At 40.2% G+C, this 25556-nt stretch overlaps 1 protein-coding gene across 2 annotated transcripts in view; it reads left to right on the top strand.

Annotated features, from left to right (window-relative positions):
* Nucleotides 1–11044: 11044 nt before the first annotated feature.
* Nucleotides 11045–25556, top strand: part of FBLN5 (fibulin 5) — a 53005-nt gene continuing 38493 nt past the window's right edge. The window contains exons 1-5 of one of the 2 annotated variants that reach the window (XM_064512169.1): nt 11778–11793; nt 12207–12228; nt 13660–13714; nt 16177–16228; nt 17408–17650. In XM_064512169.1, the coding sequence (XP_064368239.1) occupies nt 11793; nt 12207–12228; nt 13660–13714; nt 16177–16228; nt 17408–17650 (373 nt within the window). In that variant the 5' untranslated portion in view covers nt 11778–11792. Of the gene's footprint in view, nt 11516–11777; nt 11794–12206; nt 12229–13659; nt 13715–16176; nt 16229–17407; nt 17651–25556 lie in introns of those variants that run through there. The other variant, XM_026112482.2, reaches the window with a different exon arrangement.

Consider the following 25556-nt stretch of genomic DNA (forward strand, 5'->3'; position numbering starts at 1 on the left):
ATGTATATCAGATGGGAATTGCAATGAAAGAAATTATATGCAGCTCTATACCTACAGCAGTGTTTGACAGGGAATGGACTAGAAAATAGTATTTCTTCATGGCTCAGTCTATTTTGAAATGCTTGGAGTTGACTATTTGTTTGAATGAAAGAACCATTTAAAAAGCGTAAGTATGATGAGTAGAAAAGATTATATTTCAGTTAAGGCGAACTATTATCAGAGGCTTTTGACAACGATTGACAGAACATAACTTAGAAACCCTCTGCCATGTATGGCATTTCAGCAAGCGCTGTCAGACTACTGGCTACTGAACTGATCAGTAGTACCTGAGAGACAGAAACGACTAGCCCTTTTTTTTTTTGTGTTTGTTAACATAGTAAGTGAGTCTGAAACTTACTTCATCAACAACCTAAAAAGTGAATCTGTTTCCCTTTATGTAAAAGAAATGTAAACCTTCTGAGAGCTGTCTGGATGCAGTTTGAATATGATCCAGTATCATTAAGGTAAGAGAAATCCTGGCAGTTCTTCTGTGTGGTTAACCATAAGTTTTTCATTTGCAACATCAGATGCAGCCTATGTTTCACACCACTAAATTGCAAGACATTAGTATATGACCAGATTTTGGGCACAGCCCAAAAGGGTTTTATAGATTTGAGGCAGCTAGGCAATATTTCTTTTATAATGTTATGAAATGGTAGCTATTTATTATCCATCACTGTAGCACGGCCACTTCATATCTAGTGTTTGTTCGTGGAATATTTAGTAGTCCCAGGAGCCAAGGAAAAGAACCACATAACACAAAATGCTGTGCATTTCGTTGTCGGGCAGCTTTTTATGAAGGCTATTCTATCACACAAGCAAAGTCAGGTGATTAAACTTGACACAGTAAAAGCAAACCAGTGGTAGCTCATGACTTGCTAGAATGGGAAGTTCTTCTAAACATAATCCTCTGAGAACAGGAAGCCAAGACTTAAAAAAAAGTTTAGTTTGAAGTGTTATAAGTTAGGGAATATGGAGATAAGTACATGCTAAGGTTTTGAGAATTTGACCTTTGGATATCGGCCAGAGAGAGAGTCTAGGGTAACAGTGCTGCAGAAGCCCATGTTAAGTTTGGCAGAGGCACCTGGTTTTACGGCACTAAATAAAAAGGACCTTTTAGATACTCTGAGTCCACGTGGTCCCTGAACACTAACCATCATATTAGGAATAAAAGTATATTTAGCTTAAGTAACTAAATGGTAACTGGATGTAAATAAAACAACAGCAAGAGGTAGTAGGAGTTTTAAGCAGGTAAGCCAGCTGGTAAGAGTTCCTAAACAGGAACAGTGCAGAATGCGTAGTTCAACCTATGCAAAAGGTGTGAGCTGCAAACATTCTTTCTCAGGAGAATTTGTAAGGACCATAAGAGTGATCTTGAATGCTTTTAGATGCAGGTGTCTGAGAAACTGCATATAGGAAGGGAAATGAAGGAATCTGCATTCAGCAGCTCATGGAGGGGAGCCTACCACGTGAGAATGCTGGTTGAAGAACTGACTTCTATGTAAAAATGTTTGCCTGCCTCTTCCAACAATTTTCTCTAATGTTACAAGGTATTAAAGTGCTCTGTCTTGAGTGAAGCTTTTGTTCATAATCAAAGGGTGGTTTTGAGTTAAAAGCAATCACTGAGTTGGGTCTGATTCATCTGTATATTGCAGTTTACATGGAATGCCATGGATCCAACACTAAATTGTATCAGGAGCAAAAAGATAGCAAAGGAAATAGCTTGAGTGGAAGACTGGAGCATTGAAAAACATCCATCAAAAGTGAAACTTTTTCTGGAAATACAGTTGGAAAATATTTAGACTGCACTTTGCTCTGTATGCTCAAGTAGTGGGTGCCAATAAAAATGAAGACAAACAGAAGATTGCCTTATTTTTGACAATAGGAGAAGCAGATGTGTTTAAGAGTTTTCAGTTAACTTAGAGGAGGCTTATTATGAAACTACAAAAATTTGAGGAGTACAGCACTCTAAATAAAAAGAATGAGTCATAAGTAGACTTGCCAGATCTGTCTGGACCCAAACCCAGACTCTGAATAGCATACTGTCTGCAGAGTACTCTGGATCATGGACATATGGAGTGCCACCTGCAGGCAAAGGTCACATAGGTGGTAGACTCTGTGGGGCTTCAACAGAGCAATGACTGTGGCATGCTGCCCAGAACCTGCTTACTTGGAATGGGAGTTCAGGGAGCCCTCAGCACTCTGGCTAAAGTGTTCCTCCCCTGAATTCAACCAGTGGCTTCAACTTCCTTGTGCTGGTGCTTTTAAAAGTTGGATGCTTTACAAGCATCCTGAAACCTGCAGTGCACCAGCCAAATGTGGCTGGTAAATCTAGTTACAAGAGAGAAAAGTTTTCCATTAGAAACTAAAATGGGAAAAGGAAACATCAGAAAATAACTGAACTAATCAAAACCTTGAAGGGCCAAACCTTTCAGTTCTGTAGGTATAAACAAAATCCTGATGTGAGACCAGACTCTAATTGAATCCAGCCTATAACTCACAGGAAGAAGGGTACATCTACTCTGTCACAGTGACGTGGTCTTGACTTTGTGCTTGATGCTTTGTCCCCCAGTTGCCTCCAGTACCTATATGTCCATGTTTGCTGCCAAAAATCCAGTGCAGAGGAGATGGGTTGGTATTTAGAAGTTTCACTTCAAAAAGCAGTCGGACTTGCCTTCTTGGGCCTTCCCTCTTTCCCTCCCTTTGTCTTCTAAAGGTGTCTCAGGAGACCTCCTGACTTCATGTTCCTGTGCCAAGACCTGTGGGAATAACTGAGCCCCAGTCTCTGTTCCATGATTGCTTCTGGGGGCTGCAAAGGGTGCCTACACAGGCTATAGACTAAATCCTATTAAAAAAAAAAAAAAAAAAAAAAAAAAACCTACCCAAGATTTTGCTGGGAAAATTTCCTGCTCACTATTCACAGGTGCTGGTTAGGAGATGACTGGAGGCCATTTCAGTTGCATGGAATGAAAGACTAAATTTAAAAATAAGAAATCTGTATACCATGTATCGCAGCTGGCTTTCTGAGACGCCTAGTTGATAAGGATAATCTCTAAGAACATGTATGCCTAACAGACCTTAAACCTCTTGTGCTGTGTGGCCCTCCCCCCAGGTCTGGAACAAAATCACCCAATGGAGCCCCAAAGCCAGGCTATGGTGCCTATAGCTGCATGGAAATCAAGGACAGTAAGGAGAAACACAAGCTTCATGTGTGATAGAGCCCCCAGAAACCCCAGATGGACTGTGCAGGAACAAGTCAGAGCTCTGGTGAGTGGCTTCATCAACACACTCCTGTTAATGAGCAGCCTAGAGATCAAGGCACATCTGCTGAATTCTTTTTGTAGTAAGGGAACCAGAAGTACTAACGGTATCATGGATGTCAAACATCATATACTCAGTCATCACATCATGATGTTTTCCAGTTTCAGTTCTTTAACCATTCCTAAAATACTGCTTCGATCATTTCTGAGTATCGAGACTGCGTTTTTATAGAACTATTATAACTCCAAAATCTCTCCTATTACTTGCCTGTGTGAAGTCTTTCCCTCTTACTGCATGGCAGCTTGGTTTCTTTAGCAGCATTTGACAAGATGAATGTTATTGAAAGTCTTTTGGAAATCTTAGTAGATTATATTGTCTGGATCTCCCTTGTCTGCATACTCCCCGACTCCTTCAGAAAGTTCCAGTGGATTTGTGAGATATGACTTCCTGTTATGATAGTCACAATAACTTTTCCTCAGCTAACAGCAGACTTAAGTTCAATAACTCAATTTTTAATTATAATTTCTACCATTTTGCCTCATAGAGTGGATTTACTGTTCTGAATTTTATTAAGTGGTACATGGAAACCTTTTAAAAATAGTATCTTACTTGGTATTGTCTGTTCTTCTAGCACTAAGGCAATTTTCTGAGAGGTCACCCTTACAGTAAATAATTCCATACCTTCACATTTAATTCAGTTACGACGCTTAATTTCTAAATGTCAAATGAGTCCTGATGAGTTGTTACACTTCATTTTGTTGATTTGTTCTACAACCTTTTCTTCTGGCACTTTAATTTTAGGCAGATCCTCCCATGTATCATCCTTCTTAGAGGGGAAAAAAAAAAAAGAAAGAAAACAACTATGGAAACCTCCTGAAATTTCTTTAGCAAATGTAGATGAAGAAGACTCGCTTAGTTTTCTGCTGTGATTTTATCTTTCTAAGCACTATTTTTATACCTTGTTCATCTGTTGGCTTTGCAGACTGTTTGGCAGTTTTCCTGCTCTTGATGTGTCTGCAAAAGAATTTATTATTAGCTTTTATGCCTCTTACAATTTGTTTCTCAAACTCTATCTTGGCCTGTTTTCTTGTGTTCTTATATTTAACCCGTCAGGGTTTGGGTTCTTTTTTATTTTCCTCATTTGGCACAACTTCAGCTTCTCGAGTTTTGCTCTCTTTAACAGTGGACTTTGCTTTATCAGGCTCCAGCTGTGGAGACTGCAACAGTACAGTGCCCCTCTGCTGGGAGAAGGGCCTAGGTCCACCCATTTTTCATATGGCTGCTTGAGGTTCTGGGCCCCAACAGGACCAGAATGGACGTGGAGCCACTCTGAACAGCCAGGCTGCTTCAGCAGGAGCAGCTCCAGGTACTTCTGAAAACCTTGTGCTGTGAGCACCAGCACAAGTCAAAGCAAAGCCCAGAAGATAAAGAAAAGAAACACAATCTGTGCAGTAAATTGCATCCTTTTGCAAGGGTTTGCAAACACTGCAGCACACGAACAGCAGAACTAAGCAAACCATAATAGCGCCCCACCTCAATGGAAATCCTCGCAAAACTGGCCCCTACAGGATTCTGCATTGCTGCCTCATTGGTTTCCTCATTGCTGCAGGACAGGAGTGAATAATAAGCCTTAAAACAAAAAGACAGCATTTGTCATATTTATCACCCAGTTTCGTAGCCAATTTATTTCCAAACAATATGGTTAACTTACAAAACCCTAAAAGTAAACTGGTAAATTCTGAAATGATGTAATCCCTGCTGTGGGAATATGAGCACGAAATGTAGTAGTCAGAAAAAAGACTTAGAGATATAATTTCTAATAATGGGGTGGAAAATTACTGTTTTAAAAACACAATTTTACTATACATCTCACATAGAAGACCGCTCACCAAAGAGCAAAAATCCGAAACAATTGAAGAGTTTAAAAATGTCTTCTGAGGTTAGCAAAGCAGTCAAGAAAGTACAAAAGAGAGTCCAAATTAGCCCTTTCCTCACATGCAAATTTTTGATGCTCTTATATTCATCTAAAAGAAAGTTGTGTAGGCGTATAATCCTGGGAAATATATAAAGAAAGGAACCGAAAACGTAGACAGCCTTGCTGATTGTTTTATGGGAAAAAGAAGCCAGGAGTCTTTCCTTATGTGTATACCTATAAGAATGAAACACACGTTTAAAAAGTGAATGTTTTCCACTGCTTGGAAGGAGAAAAGCTCTGGAAGAGAGGCCTGATGCCAAATATCTTTCTACTCTGGGTGCATCAGCAGGGTTCTGGCAGGTGCTCTTACAAAAATAGTGCACATACTTGTGAACACTCGCTTACATCCCCTTTGGGAGATGGTGTTTCCACAAACTCGTTTGGGTTTGTTCAGAACCTAAACTTTTAATGGAAGTGCGGAATATGCTTGATGCTACAGAGGGTGATCTTTTGCTCTAGATAAAAACAAAGCAAATTGCCTAAGCAGACTAAAAGAAGCATTAAAAAAAGGAGAACCGCCAAAATAGAAATTCTATGTGATGGAAATAACGTACTTTTTGAAAAGAGGGTGTACAGCAGATGCAGGTGGAAGACAGCAAGGCTGGTGCTTTACCAGCATGCATGCCCCAGCAAACCGGGAAGGCTGCCAGGTTAATTCGGAAGGGTGAACTCCTGTCTCGTCAGCTGCTCTGACATGCACCCTGAGGCTGTTGTGAGCAGATGTGCCCAGTGAATGTGGCATGGTGTGCAAGTTAGTAAAGAACTTGAGAAACTGCAAAAGAGGTTAGAATCTTGAGGGGGTTAAGGACAAAGCTAAGTTGTCCGTGAATATTTCTAAGGAAGGTTTTGGTATATCTAACTGGTTATAATTGGAGACCAATGGCCTATGTACCACAGGCACTTGCAAACACTGATTGTAAGTTTACTCAAATAAAGAAATAGACTTTAGCCTTAGTCCAGGGGTATTAAAAGTTTTATGGCATTGTTTTTAGCCACACTGTCTAGAGCGTTTGACAAAAATGCAGGTGGAGAAAAGTTGGCAGCCTAGATTATGTACATGTCAATCTTATAAAATAAACAAAAACAAATTGGAAGTTCTGCTTTGTTTCAGGCAAAATGTGACCTATGGTTACCAGAGCTATGCTCAGGATGAGACTGAACAGAAAGAAAGTACAAGTATTAAGAGAGTGGCTGGGGCATCGCATTTTCAGATACCAACAGCAACTCAAGGTGGATCTCCGAGTTCTCAAGAAGATATTTCGGCTTTAGGTACAGGATGATGTTTAATATGCTTTTTACAGGAATATAGTTTTAAAATGATACATGAAGGTCATTCAAGGATTGAAAAATCAAAGAGAAAAGCCAGAGATATTCTATACTGTTGCAAAATAATAATCCTGAGGAACCTGTTACAGCTTGTCACATGCACAAAAAAGGCTGTGAAAGACCTGCATTTTTCCTAGGGAAAATAATCTAAAGCTTTTAGGTTGCTTATTTGCTTTACTTCTGTTGGGGGGGGGGGGGGGGGAGAGAGGGGGACCTGAACCAAAGCTAACTATTCTTCCAAGAATACTAGTCTTATTTTTCTCAGGTGGCCTTTCTAGAAAATACTACAGCTAAACAGGTGATCACGAATGCCAAACTTGATCTTGCTAAAGATAATATACCTGACATAGTTTTGTCTTACAGCAGATGCAGTGCAGTGGACATAGGTTTAAGCTGTTTGGATTTAGGTATGTACCTTCTAGATCCTACTGTCCCTCATTTCATGGGGTTGATGAACATGTTTTTGAAATAATAAAGCAGAGTCAGATACCTGATCCATGTTTAACGCTGTTACATTTCAGAATGGAGCCAGTGATGCCTAGGTTTTCCACTGATTAATCTTGTTCTAAAAGAAAATCTTCTGTTAGAAATTGATATCACAGTCACCACAGACATGTAAACATATAAAGAGCTGGATGAGGTAAAACAAAAACTTAAATCATCTGGTCTGTATGGCTGGGTGCTCTGAGAACATCTGCCACATCATTAAAATGGCACTCTGCTTACTGTTCTTGGGAAGCAGTGATAGCCCCAGTGGCAGAACTGCATCAGATAGTGTGGTCAGCCCAAAGGAATGCATGCTTCAGACAGAGAGGTGACATCCCCGTACAGGAGGGAAAGCAGGGATGCTGAGTTGCCTATTTTCCCCCATGGATATCTCACAGAGCTGGTAACTGTACCATACTGAGACAACTGAGCTCCAGGAGGTAGCACAACAGGAACTGCTACATTTTTCTCCTTCTTAACAACAGCATTGCAACCTGATGATCAACACAACAGGGCATTTCACAGACTCTACAATTCCCAGTATGTTTTAGTTAGCAGATTAGCTATAATTTCTTTTTTTTAATTCTGTAGTATGTTAATTTTGACTGCTAATTCTTGGTTGTGTTATGTTTGGCTTGGAAAAGAAAATATGTGGGGAATTGTGCTCTCAAGGTGGCAATTAGAATTCAGACACTGAAAGAAGCAGACCTCTGCTTTATAATACAAGGTAGTTTGTCCCCAAAAAAGAAGAGGAAACACTTCCCAAATACCAAAAGTTTGCAACTAGGATACTATCCTAGGAGATGGAAGAAACAAGCCCAACCCTTCTCAGGCAGAGCTAGGATTTCATTCCAAGTTCCCATGTGCTTAGTGAGTTTGCTATTAATGACAGCAGGTTGAGATGTGTGTATTTCAAATTGTTGCTTGTAATGTGTTATATTGCTGTATGACAATATAAAAAGCTTACTTTTACTGGCAATCTCCAAGAACACTTAGATCGACCTCTAGAGTTTGGAGAAAGCCACACCTGTGAATCTCATGAAGTTGAGGTGCTGTCAAAATGCAATTGTTTCTGCAAACATCTAGCAGTTGTAATATAAGTGTTTTACCAGTTTTTTGGGGGTAGAAAATCTGGCCCCATAAGGTTTGGTGGCAGCAAAATGGATGTTTTAAGCATCTGAATTTGGGACATAGGCCCTTAAAGGGTCAATTAGTGGCTAAGTCTTTTTGTGACTTCGGGTCTGCCTGACCTTATAAGATGATGTCTATGACTTGTTACTTTCAGTTACTTTTGGTTTGCACAATGATCACTATACACATATATGTAATTTAACTCTGCTCTCTCAGTTTGACAATGTCCCTGGGAATGCTCAGACAGGGTGAACTTTAAAAAAGGCAAGAACATCTAAGAAGGGTGTTTGGAAGATATAGTTCTGGAGAAGTGTAAATAAAATATCAGACAATTAAAAAAAGGAGATGAAGTGTTATAAAAATTAGTAGGTGAGGACTTGTTCTTGTGAAGCAGACTTTTTGTTCATAAATGTTGGGTGTAATTAACTCTTACTGATCTAAATATAGCTTTCATCTTATCATTCAGAAGCTGTTAGATTATGTTCTCCAGTGCTGAGAGTCCCCGTTAACTGAGTGTCCTGCATTATCTGCAGGAGCATAGGGCAATTCATGCATTCTGTCGTCTGGTCCAAAGAAGGTAGAGATAAGGTTATACTCCACAGCTTGTGCCCCCTTATGATTATTTATTATACAATTTTCAAAATCCAGGTCTTGTACATAATTAGACCTGTAGTTTCAACTGTAGCTATGTACAAAGCAAACTTTTAAGAACGCATTCAGTTACTTAACAGAACCTCATTTTGAACTGAGAACTAGCGCCATCTCTTCATGAAGGTGAAGGAAAAAGTCAAGACAATCTGAGTAAACTAGTGGATTTTAGAACATAGAGGACTAGTTGACTGTTAAAGTGGAAGAGCTGCTCCACTTGAAGTCTAGCCACCATCCTAAGCATAAATGGTGAAGGCATCAGCAGATGGTGTTAAAAGATACGTTGAATTGTCTGTGTTCTTACAGGGTGAACAAAAGAGTCTTTGTATACCATAAATGTCTTCCTTTGTGCAACTCTTCATATCAAAGGGAGATATAAGAAGGAGATGGCTATATTTAGTTATGATCACAGTTACAGAAAGGTACTGCAGAAATTCTGCTTAGCTGTAACATCAAATCCTTTTATTCAGGGGAGGAGAAGAAAAAGAAAAAAAAAATCACCACATTCTAAACTAGCACAAGTTGTGGTTTGGTACACTTTTTATACTCTGGGTTTTATCCACTCCAGCTGTCAGATGGAGACAGGAAAAATCAAAACATTTGTACAGTATCCCTTCTAAAGGAGCTGCTTAGGTGGTCAAGTCTGGATTTACCTCCTGTCTTCAGTGCTAGAGGACATCTGCCAATTGGCTGATGAATAAAAATTCTCTAGCCAGAGGCGATTCTTTGGGAGCTGCATCCATGCAGCGTTGGGCATGTTTACAGTGATTTTGACATGTGATGGTGATCAGCAAGTGAAGTATCAGCAAGTATATGGAGCAAGCTCTTCACCCACAAATATGGATGCTCAAAACATCTGATTTGCTCATTCCTCATAGTGTAAGTTGATCTTCACACACCTAAAATACCATAAGCATTGCTACTTTAAGGCTTGCTAGCTTTTCCGATCAAGTGCACTAAGCAGCGCTGGACCTACCACGGGACAACGAGACTGCTCATTGCTAACCTTTTCCACAACGAAATTTGCCCAGTCTTTGCTTTCCATCTCTTATCTGTTTTCTGATCCATGACAAAACTTTTCTGTCACAGCATGCCCAGTTAGCTTCTTCGGAAGTCTCCTATGTGGGATTTCTTAAGCCTTTGGGAAGTCTGTTTAAAACAAGTGATTCAGTTCTTGTTTGTCTGCAGAGGTATTGACATGATTCAAAGAATTCTAGGAGAGTGTTCAGTTTTCCATGCAGTGCAAGTGATATAAGCAAGTCACTACGAGACAAACCATTAAAACGGCACTGAGCTTCTGGTGCTGTAATTTTTGAAAAATCACTTGGACGATTGCAGCCAGTTACTGAGGTACTGAGGTCTGGCATTTCCCATTGGCATCAATGTAACTTGGTTTTCAGTAGCCCTGAAACAACTAAATCTTTGTATCTAAAGCCGGGTATCCATGCTTAGAGGCCACTTTCACGAATATCTGTTGTAACATCTGTTTCTCCACTTGTAACGTAGATTTGTATGATAGATTTTATCTTTTTGGATCTTTCACTTTAGGAGAAAAAGAGTTTCCTTGGATGGAAGACTCCAAGAAATCGAAAGTCTTCATTTTATGTCTATACTTAATTTCAGCGTTCATTCTTGGATCTAGCATAGTCTTTGCAGCATCCGATTGCTTACCTCTCACATCTAATAAATGTCCTACTTGACCTACTAAAGCTCTGCCTGTGGCAAAATTGCAAAACACCTGAAAAAGTATTTTATTTCCTTCCTCTTCAGTCATAACTGGAGATCTGCAATATATGTGTTTCCTGAAAAATATTCCATTTCACAAACTGCCCCCCAAGTGTGGGGTCAGCTTAAAAAGGGTCAGTGTTTTTAGACAAAGCATTTGCTTTCTTTTGAATGTTTAGTTTGTTTATTCCTGTTTTCAAATAATCCCCAAGCTATATAGTTCCCGTAGTTGTGATTGTCACGAATTCAAGTTATTCGCCTCCCGAGGGTCAGAACTTTCATCAGTATGCCATTGGCACGAAGCAGCAAGCATTGCATATTCATTGTCCGAGACACCGGCTAGAGGGCCCCAAAAAAGCTTGACGTTTTTTGTTCTCAGAACAAGGAAAACAATCCCTTCCCTTCTCCAGTCCCTTGATAAGTGTTTCTGTCCAATAACGGTGCTCTCTGCTCTGAGGCACATTTAACTGTGAAGTTTGCAGCCGGAGAGGCTTTCCTTCAAGCTGTTAGTGTTTTATCCTGGCAGGCTCCTCGAGATTGTTGTGAGGAGTCTAGCCAGTTGGTGAGCTTTGTAATCTAAACCAGCTGTCCCCAGGCTGAGGCCCCCATTTGCATTGTTTAACATACTTAGAAAATGAAGTGTTCATTTTTAACATTCCTCCTCCAATTGGTTTAATGCTGAATTACAGAAGAGAACTAAGCAAAACCAGGTGCTTTCTCTGTATTCTCTCCAGTGTCTGAGGAGGTACAGACTCCCGATCTTCTCCATTACTTGCTATTTCATTCTTTGGACTATAAATGACGGAGGAACTGAAGTGCTAGCGGAGGGTAATGTTTGGAAACACTTTCTAGTTATTCGTCAGTGCAGACTCTGTTTTTTTTCCACCTTTCCTCAACGGTTTTGGACATGCAAGGATTAAAAAGGTAAGTGCTATGCATGAAACTTCTTTACTTACTGAAGGGAAACCTACTTGTGGAAAATATCTGTGGCGACGATTCAGTATGCCAATCCACTTGCTAAAGCCATTTGCAAAGAGACGGGATCTTAATGGTCAGAGGTGGGGAAAGACAATCTGTCTGTTATAAAAGCCGTGCTGTCTCTAACGATTTCCTTCTTGATCTGTGCTTTTATTCTACACTTTAGGAGCCCCAACATCTGCAGGAGTGCTGAATTGCAACAGCAAACGATCCTACTGGCTACAGTAATTGATTTAAAGTTAATTAGTTACTACTGCAGAAGTTAATTACTAAATTAAAATATTTTGCCTGCTAAGCAAGCTACTGTGACCAGCTGAAAATAGTGTTGATAGGTTGTGTTGCATGTCTGTTAATAATTCTCAGGGGGATCTGAGATCAGAAGTAACGGGCAAATTGCGATGGTGGTTGCAGACAGAACACATATGAGGCAATAAGGTCACCCTCCCACAAACCAAGAGGAAAGAATACATCATCTTGTAACAGCTGAAACTAAAAACTGTATACAAAAGTATGAGTTCTGTTTGCACTAAGTTTACAGTGGATTTTGTTAGTGTGTACTGCTCTACAGTAATGTAAAATGTAGCCCTATTGCTAGGTTTGTTAACGTTCAGCTATAACCTGTTTTATTTCCTTCTAGTGCTGTTCTTGCTATACACGAAGTGAGTATGCAGTCATTTTACCCAGTGCATGCTTTAAAAAAATCTTCAAAAAGATTCAAGGGATTAATAAGTGAAGTGCAAGCCTAAATGGATAATATTGTACTTTGAATGCTTTGCATCTGATTCTAAGGAAGAGTCTGTGTAGAATTTGCCTGTCCTTGTCACTCAGAAGTTGCCGGACAAGCACAATCTGTCCCCACCGCACTATGAACAACCATTTTAGGGACTGTGTTTGCTTTTCAGAGCTTGTGCCCAAAAACATATCGTGTTCAAATGTGTCAGTTACTGTTTGTGAGTAGTTTGGTCTAATATGCTTGTAGATCTTGTTCAGCAGCTCAGTTTGCACTGGAAATCAGAGACAGCTTTAAGAGAGAAAGCTGGTAGCTCACTTGGGTAGCAGAACTAAGGCTACCCAAAATATCCCTTGCTTCCTGTTTTGTGGGAAATATATTGTATACAATTGCCATTCAGAACTAGAATCCAAGATAAGCAAGCTGTGGGTTTAATTGTATTGAGAAGAAATTCTACATAAGGCATCAGCAAAACACTGAAATCCATAGTACATAGAAAATAAATACGCTTCATATTGTTCTTTCCTGATTTTTCTGTCCGTTAGTAGATGTTTGGGGGAGTTAGTTGACTAGAGAATTTTATGCTCTAGGTAAAAAATTCTAGATATATCCACAGAGCTCTGTTAGTGAAGGATCCTACTTGTCTTTCAGTTGCAGTGAAGAAGCCCAGTAAGTCCCACTAGATCCTGAGATGATATAACTGGGGAAGGCTCCACTGAAGATAGCAGCTTCTAGTAGCTGATGACCTGGCACAGTGTGTCTACTTGTAGAGCAAAATATTACTCAAGATTGAGTAAAGGGACAGAATCTGGCCCTAAAAAATGGATTAATCTCAAGTGTAGTCTCCTGGGATGAAATGCGGTTTAGCGGTTAGAGCAACTGGCTTGGATTCAGGACCTCCTGCATGATATGTCTGCAGCCCTGCCGATGAGTTGCACTGTGAGCTTAGGCAGGGCCTGTGCTCTGGTTTACCCATCTGTAAAATGTGCATAATGTGCATGAAAAACTTTGATATTCTCAAAGGAAAGGTATCAGAGAGGGGCAAAAACGCTTTACTGAATGTTACGCACTTGTTCATTGAACATTTGCTGCATGGGGTGTCATAAAAAACAGATTAGTTAATAGACCTGTACAGCCTGATTCTGATCCCACTTGCTTAAACCATAGTAAGATTAGTGACTTCGAGGTCTGAATCTGGCCCATGGTTTTAATATTCTCTCTCTAGAGGTCAAATTTATGTTAACAAAACTCTGGAATGCACTGAAGTGTTGCTAGAGATAATTTTTTCTTGTATATTTAATTCTGTACAGCAAGCCCAGATATCAAAAGGTTTTCAGCCTATTTTCTATGCACATTACAGGATACTGACTGCTTTCACACTGGCCGTCTGCCTTACGAGCCCTGGAAAAGCACAGGTGAGAGGTGCATACAGAAATCTCTGAACTGTTTTATACTGAAGTGCTATAGGCATGAGACTTATCTGGCTAGCAGGTGAATAGGAATCTCTGTGGTCTGGGGTTTTCATGAAAAGGAAGCTGTGTGGTCTAAGGGTTTAGAGGGGAGGAGTTGGAGCCAACAGGATCCTGGAGTTGAACATGGACTGAGCTTATTCACTCATCCTTGCCAGCTCAGCAAAATATCCCTGTAGAAACCTGGACCTCACTGAAAAGCTGATTTTGCCTCTGAACTGAGCACTCTGAGAAAATAAATAGAAAAAGCCATCCCCACAGGAGCCGGGACAGCTCAGTTCTGTGGTGGGGAACATCCATGTTTTGAACACTTACTGACCGAACATTTTTGGTGTGTAGCAATCCTGTAGAATCGTGTCTTAAGCCTTTTTATTTTGGACTACAAGTTTGATGACTGCATCTTAGTCTTCATTTCAATTCCTATCCCAAGCCATTTTTATTCAAGAGGCAGAGCTTTTGAGGGTGGAAGGAAGTAGAACAGTCCAGTTCTTGAAATAGCAGAAGCATTAGTTCTTTGTGTTCCTGGGCACAAAGTAGACTTTAAATTAGGAAAAACAGTTCCCAAAGGCATGTTAAGCTTGGAACCTACTTGATAACCCAGATATGCTCAATGTCCAGAGCTGTGTTTCTAAATACCTTTGCCAAAAGGCTGTGAAACGTAGTTGGTTTTTTTCTGTTACATTGATAAATTCCTGCACGTGGCTTGCTTATGGATGCTTTTGTGAACATCAGATCTAGATGGGAAATGCTTTTCATGCCTCTGGAGAATTTTTGTGATGTCTTTAAGGTTTTGTTTTTATAATTTAAATATTATTTCAATTCTGATTTTTATAAAAACATCTTTTACTGTAAGCTAATTTAAAAGTCAAAGCAGAAAACCACTTGAAAGCAAAGAGATAGCAACAAATTCTGAAGACATTGAAATAGGTCATTTCAACAATATCGGAATCTTTTCTGAATGAAGTTCTAGAAAATTGTTGAAACTGGTTTTACAGTAGTTTCAGTGTTTCTGAATCATCATTTACTGTCAAAAAAGAAATTATTTTGTTAAAAACTATCTTAGCTAGCCTAAACGTTGTGTATAAGGCACAGCACAGAAGAGAGCAAAAGATAGGATATGTACATTCTTTACAACATGGGGCTGATTATAGCTTTGACTGTCAGAATACCTTGGCCTCCACAGCATGATACCAAAACGTCTCATCATGCCAAAATAAATGAGGGCAGAACTCCCTTCTGTATGTTTGTCGCTTCTAGCAGTGGTTTTGTGTGTCTGTATGTACAAATGGCAGGTGCACTACAAATAGTACCATGTGTTTCATTTCATGTCCCCTCCCTAGTTCCTCCAATGGCCCACTTCCACTGCCTCATCCATCTCACATTGTCTCCCATCTACAATATATTACTTTTCCAAACATATGCAAAGTGCTTTACCACTGATTTCTTCCACAAAGTTCAAAATAAGTGTATTTATCACTTATCAAAAGAAAAAAGAAAGAGAGAGAAGAACAAGGCAGAACCTTGAATCTACTCCATCCCTCCGCTCTGTTACTTCAGTGCTTTGTGTTTTCTGGATACCTCTTGCTTACATTCATTAGTATAACCTATTTATTGGCAGAGTCCTATATTCATGTGAACTGCTTGGCCCATTGCTAAATGGCTGGAGACTCAGTCAAAAACTAGGGAGAGCAGGGGATCATTTTAATGGGCTTTGAAACACTCACCACCAGGATTGTCACCATTTCAGAAATGCTGAGGGTCACTGATTAGGTGCTGAAGACTCCAGGTTCCAGCCCTGATAAAGAGCAACACCATAAGATAGAAGCAAGGCCTCCAGTAATCTTGCATGCCTAGAGCATTTGTCATGTAAACATTTATCCTCTAAAATCAAAAGGTTTGGTATAAATGAAAAGCCTTACTTTTATTAAGAGTGTTTTGTTGTAACTACGGCTTCAGTTCAGTCAGACAGCTAACTTGTTAAAAATTACGTACTGCATTGTCTATATGTGGAGTTGTAGAGCCTGTTACTCAGAAAAGTTAGCTAGTACCTTTGAACTGAGCATTTTTGTTCTGGCAAAAACAAGACCCAAAAATAGAAGAGTGTAACTTCTTTGTTAACCCCTGGTATGGAGCCCGTAGCACATCTTGTGTTAGTTAGCCCAGTGGAGAGTACTGTCCTGACACTGTCACCACCTGAGAGAATTAGCTTTTGAGTTAAGGGACTGGCATGTGTGCTGGAGGTCTCAGGTTCATGCCTCACTGTCTGTCCTTTGGGGAAGGGCCCCTGTTTTGATGCAGTGTATGGCACTGAACAAATTGTACTATGTCGTAGTAATCTAAATGACTATTTGACTCTGCAGCCCTCTCATTTCACAGTCACTGAGTGTCTTTTCTTTTTCTGTTTTTAGCAGCAATGCACTAATGGGTTTGACCTGGATCGTGCCTCTGGGCAATGTTTAGGTAGGATTTTAAGTGAATCAATGGATTTAAATTGAGGTTCAGAAACCCTGACTTTGTTGAGTTAATGTTGTGCTGCTGTTAGTATGTTTTGGTTGAAGAGAAAAAGTTCTCATTATATGACAAGTATGTGTGTGTATAGATACGTGTGTGTGTGTATATGTGTATTTACACAGCTCAAGTATATACCTATCTTTGACATTGTTGAGATACTAATTGGCTGTCAGTGCTTTTCAAATAGCTATGATGCATTCAGTTGTGTTTGGGAGCTCAGCCCAGTTGCCAATGACAAGTGTTGTTCACTCTCCTTCTCTTTCTCCTCCAAACTCAGTATTTACTACCTTTGATGGCAGCCTCCACCTGGAGGCCACAGATAAAGTCTATCCCTGCTGAGTGGCCAGAATCCAATTTAATTGTTGATTAATTGCTGATTAATAAGGGGGAACATGCGCTTAGCCACGTAGCATCTTTTTATCGATGAATGTGAAGGGAGGCTTTAAGTCTCCAGGGCAACATATTCTGCATGCATTAAAGTTACTGAAAACAATTAGGAGAAAAACAGCAACAGATTGCTTGCCCTGTCATTGCAGCCTAGTGTTTCTGTGCTCTGAGAACCAAACAAATTCTCATTTTGGCTAAACTGTATGTATCTTTCTAAATTTATTTCAGCAACAACAATCTCTATCAGAAAAAGAAAGACCTGAACCAGGTCCCCAGATCTGAACATCCCTATGCTTTTCTGTGGGAGGGAGCTTGGGAGTTCCAAATCAGGATCCAAGTTTCACAGCTCGGCAAACCAAACCACCAGTGTTTGAAATCCTGATATGCATGTTGTGGTTTGGACAGACCCACTAGCAGGAACAGGCAGTAGCGTGCTGTAGCCATGTGTAAATCAGTATTTAAACTGAACATTTATAGAATAGCAAAGCAGGCTTTCCCCTCTCCCCCTACCCTCTAATACTGATGTAAAATAAGTAGAACATAGGAGTTGAATGTATGAGATTTTTTCCTGTTTTGATGTGATCTAACTACAAAGTGAGACTCATAAGGAAGAATTAGCTTTTCCTTTCAAAGAGGATATCAAATTTTTAGCAAAATCTCAAGTAAAACATATGTGAGCTCTTTTTGGATAGGTCACTTTAAGAAGCAATCACCGATTTAACTTTTGCAATCTCCTTCCAGATATTGACGAGTGTCGGACTATTCCCGAGGCCTGTAGAGGAGATATGGTGTGTGTCAACCAGAATGGTGGCTATTTATGTGTACCCCGAACAAACCCAGTGTATCGCTCACCATATCTGAATCCTTATTCAAATATTTATCCACCGCCCCCAGCACCAGGCGCAGTTCCTAACTACCCTACTGTTACAAGACCTCTGATTTGTCGATTTGGTTACCAGTTGGATGAAAACAATCAGTGTGCTGGTAAGTGCTGGAAAAATTTATTCTAGACTTTCATTTATGTTAAAGCTTGTATTACATTGTAGAGACAATTGTTCTGCATTGTTCTTTAGTTATTCTTCTGCCACTTAAGCCTGATATTTTGAAGTTCTCCTCCTTTTCTTCAAAGAGTATGAGTTGTACATTTCATATATTCTTCAGTGTAGGCTAAGACATGTTTTAGCCTCTTTATTTAATCAGAAAACCTATCTTTATGAAAAGGGAAACCTTTTTATGAGATAAACAACCATCTGATAGCAGGTGATTTGTCAGTACATCTGAAACATGCCTTTTATGTTTATGATTCTGACCTTGACAGAGAGCATGGCCCTACATTTGAAGCATTAGTCTGGGACTGAGGAAACCCTAATTCAGTTCTTGGCCTTATGTGATCTTGTTCAGATGTCTGGACCTCAGTCTTCCTCCTGTAAATGGTACAAATAAGAGTTGTTTCTTTCTATGTTTTGCCTTCTTGACTTAGATCGTAAGCTCTTTGGAGCACATACGTTGCTTATCTAGAGAGAAGGACTTTAACAGCTATAGGTAATGGCTTTTGATAATGCCAAGTTATGAAGAAATGGAGAAAAAATTTCTGAACTAAATTAATGGAAATTCCACTGGCTGAAATATCTATTTCCAGGCAAAACTGGGATACAAAAGATCAGAATCAAACTAATCGCTGGTGACTGCTCAGAGTAAATCCAGGAGATGGATCTCATAGCTCTACCACAAAGTTCATATATAATCACTGTTCATTTTGGTATCTCGGTTATCCTAACGATAAAGTCAATATGTTATCTGTTATTTTATTTATCCAATTTGTTTCAAAGTTTTTATCAAAATCTTTTTCGACCCTGAACTGTTCTTCGACAAAAACAAAACCCAGCCCAAAACACACAAGATAGGTGCTTTCAATAGAGAATTATAGGTTTCCATTGACTAAGGAACTGCATTTGACTCAAAACATTTCTTTATGGAATGCTGCTGCAGCACAACGTAAGTGCCATAACTGAGTTGTCTTTTGGGCTGATTCTGCCCTATTGTCTGGAATTTCTGGCAGGACTTTGTTTCAGATGATGCACTTCATTTGCTCCTCTAGTGAGAGACTATGATGCATCATGGGAGATGTGGGAGAAGAGATTTAAATTCAGCCACTTTTGGACACATTTTTCTATATTTTAATTATTGCCCTTATTATGTTCCAAGGTGGTAAAAATGTATTTTCTAACCAGTGCTAGTATTGATGTACACTGTAAAATTTAAAAAGCGGCTATTTTATAAGGGGTTTTGAAATTCTTGAGTAGCTGATGAGTTAACTGTAAAAACAAGCATGCACACTATTCATTTCTTTAAAAATTTCAACTAGTCCTTCTGATCTTAGTGAATTAATCAAGCTCAGTTATATTATGTACTGATTTGTAGGCTTCCAGAAGTGTTTTCATTTTGCTACCTTTGATGTCAATGAATCAGGAAATGGGGTCGTTAATAGAAAAGAGGTGTTAAAACGAAAGGAGAAAAGAAACCCCTAAATTTTGCTGTGTCTGTCCTGCTGCACCCAAACCATACAAATCAAAGCAGGGGGAAGCTGCTTTTGGAAGCTTTTACTGTGGAACTTTCAGCCTGCAAAGGACATACATGTTTCTTATCCATGCTGGCAGAAATGTGAAGGCTAATGCTTTCGTCTATTAGTGCTTCTGTCACTTTGACTTTCAAATATGGCAATTTAATTGTGAGGGAAGGTTTGGTGAATACAGGCATTGACAAGAATAGATGGGAAAGGATACACTGTCACATGAGGATCATAATTAGCTGGAAGCAGTTTTTGAAACTCTATGTCAGTATTTATTTTTGTATCAGAGTGCCCTAGGATGGAAAGGGTAGACACCAAGAGAAACAGTAAGAAATACTGCATGTCTCAGTGCAGTGGTGGTAGAAAGGCCTGATCTCCTGTTTCCAGGACTTCTGATGCAATTAATGGGGGTGCTGTGCAGCCTCGTGCTTGAAGACCTCAGAAATGAGGTACCAAGGAGCCTTGGCAGGGTCCTCAAGCAGCCGCAGGAATTTCCCCAGGTCACTCAAGGAGGTCTGAACCACACAAGTCACGGCTCCATCTTATTCTAAGCTAATAGCATTGCTAACGTTTATGATACTTCAGTTGCTCTGTACTTCCCTACTTGTCAGCATTCAGGAAGAGTTTAGGCTGTGAAGCACTTCACGGGTTAATTCTGTGGTGGAATGGTTGGAAAGAGTGAAGTGGAAGATATTTTATCCAGTAGCTGAGCCACTATATAACTTACAGATTTGTTATATTGGTGTTTTGGCATCTCCTTCCAGCACCTTCTTTCCAAATAAAATTAGTCACAGGTATTTCCATTAAAGATGATGAGACTTTTTGCTATTGACTTCAGGAGCAGCAAAGCTATTCTAATGCCAATGTTCCTGAGAATTCTCCAGTTTTTAACAGAGTACACATTTTTGTCTGGTCAGACATGGGGTTACAGGTCTGGGCCACATTTTCTGTAGCTAGGCCAACAGAAATCTTTACTTTCTCTTTGAATTCCAGTCAAAACAATTTATTAAACGCAGGAACCTTCCCTGGGAGATTTGCAGCCACAGCTTTGAAACACTGAGCTTGTACAAGAGACTTCCAAAGTGAAACAGGATAAAAATTTGATCTGAAAGCAATATGAGCCTTAACAAGCTTTTTCCTTTTTCACATTGCTAGAGCTGACAGAAACACAAGGTGGCTGTGAGAGGGTCGCTCTGTCTCAGCCTGGCATCTGGCTTGCCTGCTAAGGGTCCACGTTCCTTGGCTCTCAGAGGAACGTGCATCCCAGGTGGTTCAAGTAACACCCCCTCTCTTGGGGGCTGATTTATTGCAACACAGCAAAAAGAGATATGAGCAATTCCCCTCCTTTTCAAGCTTTCTAGGCCTTATCCTTTCTGACCTGAAGTCATAGGCAGGGGATGGGTGTCCATGCTCCTTCCCACCCTGTTTACCGCTCAGGTGAACTTACCTCCTGATCTCATCCCTTGTGAAAACAAAACCCTTCCTAGCACAAGTGCCTCTCGGACAACTGTCAGTGATCTTTTTGCCCACTACAGTGTCCTTGGCATGATGCAGAAGCAGCTGTAGCCATTTCTGATTTTAAATGGGGCCTGTACATTGCCTTCTCACACAGGCAAAAAAGTACATGAGAAAATAGGTTTTCAACAAAGAAACCATGTTTTCCTATTAGTTGGCTGTTACTGTTAATGGCGGGGGAGTTCACTTGTCTTCTGGGAAGACAGAAAGACAAGTTTTATTTTGCTTGCGACTTCATTGTGACTATACAATAGTGCAAACTCTGGCTTGATTTTTCTGTTGGTACAAGATTGCAGAAAAAGAAGAGTCAGTTCTCATTTTAAAAATTGTTTCTGCCCTTTTACAATAGGAAAGTCAGCATGATATGAGCCCAGCAGGTTAAAAAGCAATAGGCAGAGAAATATTTTTATGATAATTCTTTTTTAAATCTTCTGTGGGTTTGAGTCCTGATACATGGTATTTTTTTATTTTTAGTTGCTGAATACCTTGTATCTTGCATGTATAAATGCACTGTGTTTTAAACTGCACACATAATGTGTAAATTCCTACCAAAGCAGGTTGGGAATGATTTACAACCACAATTAATAATGGAATAAAAGGCCACATCTAAGACATAGCAAAGACTATCTAGCTCAAGAACTCTGCTAGAATTTTTTGTCTTCTAATCATACTTCTCTCAAAATACAGAATGTTTAGTCATAACGATGACTTTTTGTTCAAGGAACTTGGTCTAGTAACCGTTGGCAAGATTAGACTGGAGCTTGGGCCCGTGTTCTTGCATTATACATTCATAAGCTGAGAGTTCTTTCCTATTTCCTTTCACTCCACCTTGCTGTTTCCTGATTTACAATGATCTTTAAAACATGCCTCAAACATAGATCCTTCTAGGCATTGTGGAAACGACTGTAATGGGTAGGTGCTTGTTTTTGCTTTTTCTCCCATTAATGCATGTGCACTATGTGAGGAGATGGTGGGGGTGGGGAAGCATCTAAGAGGGTTGAACGGAAGAATTGGAGAAATTGCAGAAATTGCAGACAGAAAAGACAGGTAAGTGAATGTTAGAAATGGTATAAACATAAGGCAAAGTGAGTATGACCTGGAGACAGAGAAGGAAGGGAGGTGGCCAGAGGAGGAAGTAATAAAGGCAGGCATCATCTTTATTTTTAAAACAAAAGCTGAAAGTAAGAAGCAGGAAAATAGAGAGAAATGGAAAGATGCTGTTTGCAAGTGTAAATGAGAAATCTTCAAGGGCTAAGCTGTGCAGTGGTCTTTGCTTCACCTTTCCTCATTTCTCAGAGACTGCCAGGCCCTCCTACATTCCCTACTCGCAGGTCCCCATTCCTACATTCATGGAGTGAAACGTCTTCCTTCAAAACATTATGTTTGCACGGATGCGTTTTACATCGTTATTAGTTATATTGCAGGCATACCTAAAAACCACATCCAAGCCTGGAATCATACTGACTTGTGCTCAACCTTATTAAGAACAGCCTATGCCTAGATGAATTTTCAAGCAAAATAAAGGAACCAGATGTCTCTGTCTGGGGAGAGGGGAGGCAAATGAGATACAAGGACGTGAAATGAGGTGCCCAAGTCATGCAGCAGGCCCATGCCTGAATGGCGGATAGAGCCCAGAACTCCTTATGCAATGCCTTAGCCTCTAAGCTGCTGCGTAATAGTGACTTTTCTACAGTGTCCTCTTTGAGGATATAGAAATAGAAGGAAGAAAAGGAGGGAAATGTAGCAAGGAGATTGCGTCCTGGAAGGGTTTGTGTAAAGGAAAAGAAATGCAATCCACTCCCATCGTTGCTTTTTTTTTTTTTTTTTTAAATCGTATTTGTTCCAGCTCTGCGTATTTCTCTTTCCCTCTTGGTCTGTGAGGCAATCTCTCTTGCCATTTCAGAGGGCCAGTTCCTGAAGGCCATGCCTAGTTCCTGTTAGGGCAACACTGCTACCTGTCCAAATTAATGAGACACCAAAAGAAAGATTGCATGAGGATAGGTTTTGCAAAAGGTTTGGGGCAGCCTTCTGAAAGGGTGTTACTGAGTGACATCTCCTGATTACATTAAGGACCATGATTATGTCACCTTTATTCACAAGATGCTTTTCATTTCTGTCATGTGGGGAAATATAAACTTGGACCTCATGTGCTACTATAGCAACAGGAAAGTTGGCTCTGAAGTATCTCAAGAAGTTATAATTGGTGGCTAAGGCTTAGGCTAGAGGATTTTGCGTTTGCTTTCTGGTTCTGCCATGGACAAACCTGCTGGGTATTTTGGGGCTCCAGGTCACTCTGCATAAGCTGAAACAATAATTCTTTTCCTGGGTTGTACCAAGAATAAATTCCCAAGATGATAGGTGCTCAGATAACTCCCTGACAAGTATGATGTAAAAACATACAAACAGGAGAGAAAAAAAGGCCTGGTTTAATAATCCTAGAACATTGAAGCTCAAAATGAGGTATATAGATGTAACTTATTTACTATTTAGTAGTGCACTAAACTGTTTGGAAATCAGTGGATGCTTTTGTCTGTTTCTATATGGATCAGAGGAAGGGGGAATCCCTAGATCTTTATCAGCATCTCCTCAGTTTATTTCAGGAAGGCCTGTGCTACAAAAGCTTTCAGTGGTTACTTGATCCTGTTGTTTTTCAGTCACCATCTACTTCTGTTGTGCTCGTTTCATGTTTTAGCAAAATTCAAAATAGTTTTGCATTGATTATTTAACATAATGATGGAACAAGATAAGCCAGATAAAATAAAGACCTGGAAAATGTGTACTATATGTATTAAGAGAGAGGACCATATGTCAGGGGGTGAAGAAGGTTCAGTAACACCACAGAGTATAGAGATCCTTAATATAGCACTGCCCCATTGGATAAACCCATGTTGTGCTCCAGACAAACATAACTGTAATTCTTCTGGGCCCAGCCTTGATTGTTCTGAATCTGATTGCCTGAGCTATTCACAACCCCAACAATCTTCCTGAAGGTAATCATGAGTTGACCATAAAATATTCATAAATAAAAAGGTCCATCTGAAAACACTCAGAGCTACTTCCTCCCTCAGAAAACCATTGCACCAGCACAGAGGATGGGCTGGGACTGAGGAAAGGCAAGATTCAGCTAGTCCCTACAGCAGCGTCCATCAGTAGGGTCATTCCTACAGAAACATGTCCACTGATAAACAAGGAGAATGAGGGTGGGAATGCTGCTTTTCACTGAAGTGAATCCAATTGTGGTGGAGGAGTTGGCTTGATAGAGGAGGGTTCCTGTATGTACCTGTCTGTACCAGGGTAAACTGAGGCTTCTGTGGCTTGGATTATTACTTCTTTCATTCCTCACTAAATGCCATGTGGGAGTAGTATGCTCTAGTGGTGAAAGCACAGGCGAGTGTTTCATTTATTTGTGAAGCTTCTACTACTCTTACAGAAATGAGTAAGACTGAACCAAGAAATATAACATGTAAGCCAAGAAAGTTGGCATCTCGTTAAGAAAACTGGCATCTTTGTGTAGTGGAGTGAAAAATAGGAGGCTCTGGGGTATGGCAAAGTGTAGCAGTAAGTGCAAGTCCATCATTTAGCATCTCAGTGCCTTTCAAGCATCACTGACTAATTCTATTAATGTGCAGTGATGTGGAAAGGGGAAATAAAATAAACACAACCACAGTAGAGCCACAGCTGAACTTGGCTGAACTACAGTCATGCTGGATAGGTAGCTGGATAGTTAACTGGAGACCAAAATCTCCTCTTAGACCTGTGCTTATGGTACCCATTGACTTTGTGAAGACTTCAGGATCTTGGACCAGAAGTTCTGCCAGTGAATTTATTTGATTTAGATTAATCTATTCTGGAGCCTAAACCACTAAGCCCAGCCCAGTCCAGAATAAGCTGAAGTGACTTATGAGGGATGTTTTGAGTTTGGTACCATATTTTTATTCTGTGGAAATCCTGATACCATGGTAAGGATTTGTGCGTTGTAAGGGAGGAACACACAGCTGGTTCAGCAGATCATCTTCCTATTCAAAATGGTGGCAGGCAGGAGTGTTTGAATTTGGCTCCAGTTTCAGCTTGAACTTAAGCCGATTCAGTCTGTAGAAATGCCATCACCTGCTTATTAGGGGGTGATTAAAAGTTTTATTTTTTCTTTTGAAGTAAGGCTAGGAGCCAGAAGGGAAGCACAGTGGCATGTGGACGGGATCAGCTGAATGAGCATGTGTCATATTACAAAATACAGTTTGGTCATATGCAGAGAAGGGGTGTAAGCACAGAAGGGACAACATCTGTGTCTAGTTAGATGTGCAGACAGCAGTTCAGCCACAAGAAGGTTGTCATGCCTGTGGACTGTGACCTATCTATTTCATCATGTGCTTTAGTTTTCCCACTTCCTTGGAGTTACCTGATATTTTGGTGCGTGAGGTGGCAAGAACCCAGGAATCCCATCTCCCTTGATTTTTCCCTTTGAAAACTGCAGAGTGAATGACAGTGTATGCAAGGCAAAGAGGTTTAAGTGATACATTGCGTTTTGGATGGTTTAATGGCCTCGGTTAAGCTTGGTCCCTGAATTTGGGGTTATTGGTCACTGGGCTCCGAGCCAGATAATACATAGACTTCAGTTGTCAGCAAGAGCTAGTTGGCAGGAGGTTATATGTGACTCACCTCAGAGGAGCAGTAATCGTGCCCGGCCTGCCATATCCTCAGGCATGTGTTGGCCAGGGCAGGGTTTTGACCCCCGCTGTTAATCTCTGAATGATTCTTTAGACTCACTGCTAAAAGCAGTTTAATATGTGGGGCTTTGTGGCTGCTTTG

The sequence above is a fragment of the Dromaius novaehollandiae genome, chromosome 5 (genome assembly GCF_036370855.1).
Source record: "Dromaius novaehollandiae isolate bDroNov1 chromosome 5, bDroNov1.hap1, whole genome shotgun sequence".
Lineage (NCBI taxonomy): Eukaryota > Metazoa > Chordata > Aves > Casuariiformes > Dromaiidae > Dromaius > Dromaius novaehollandiae.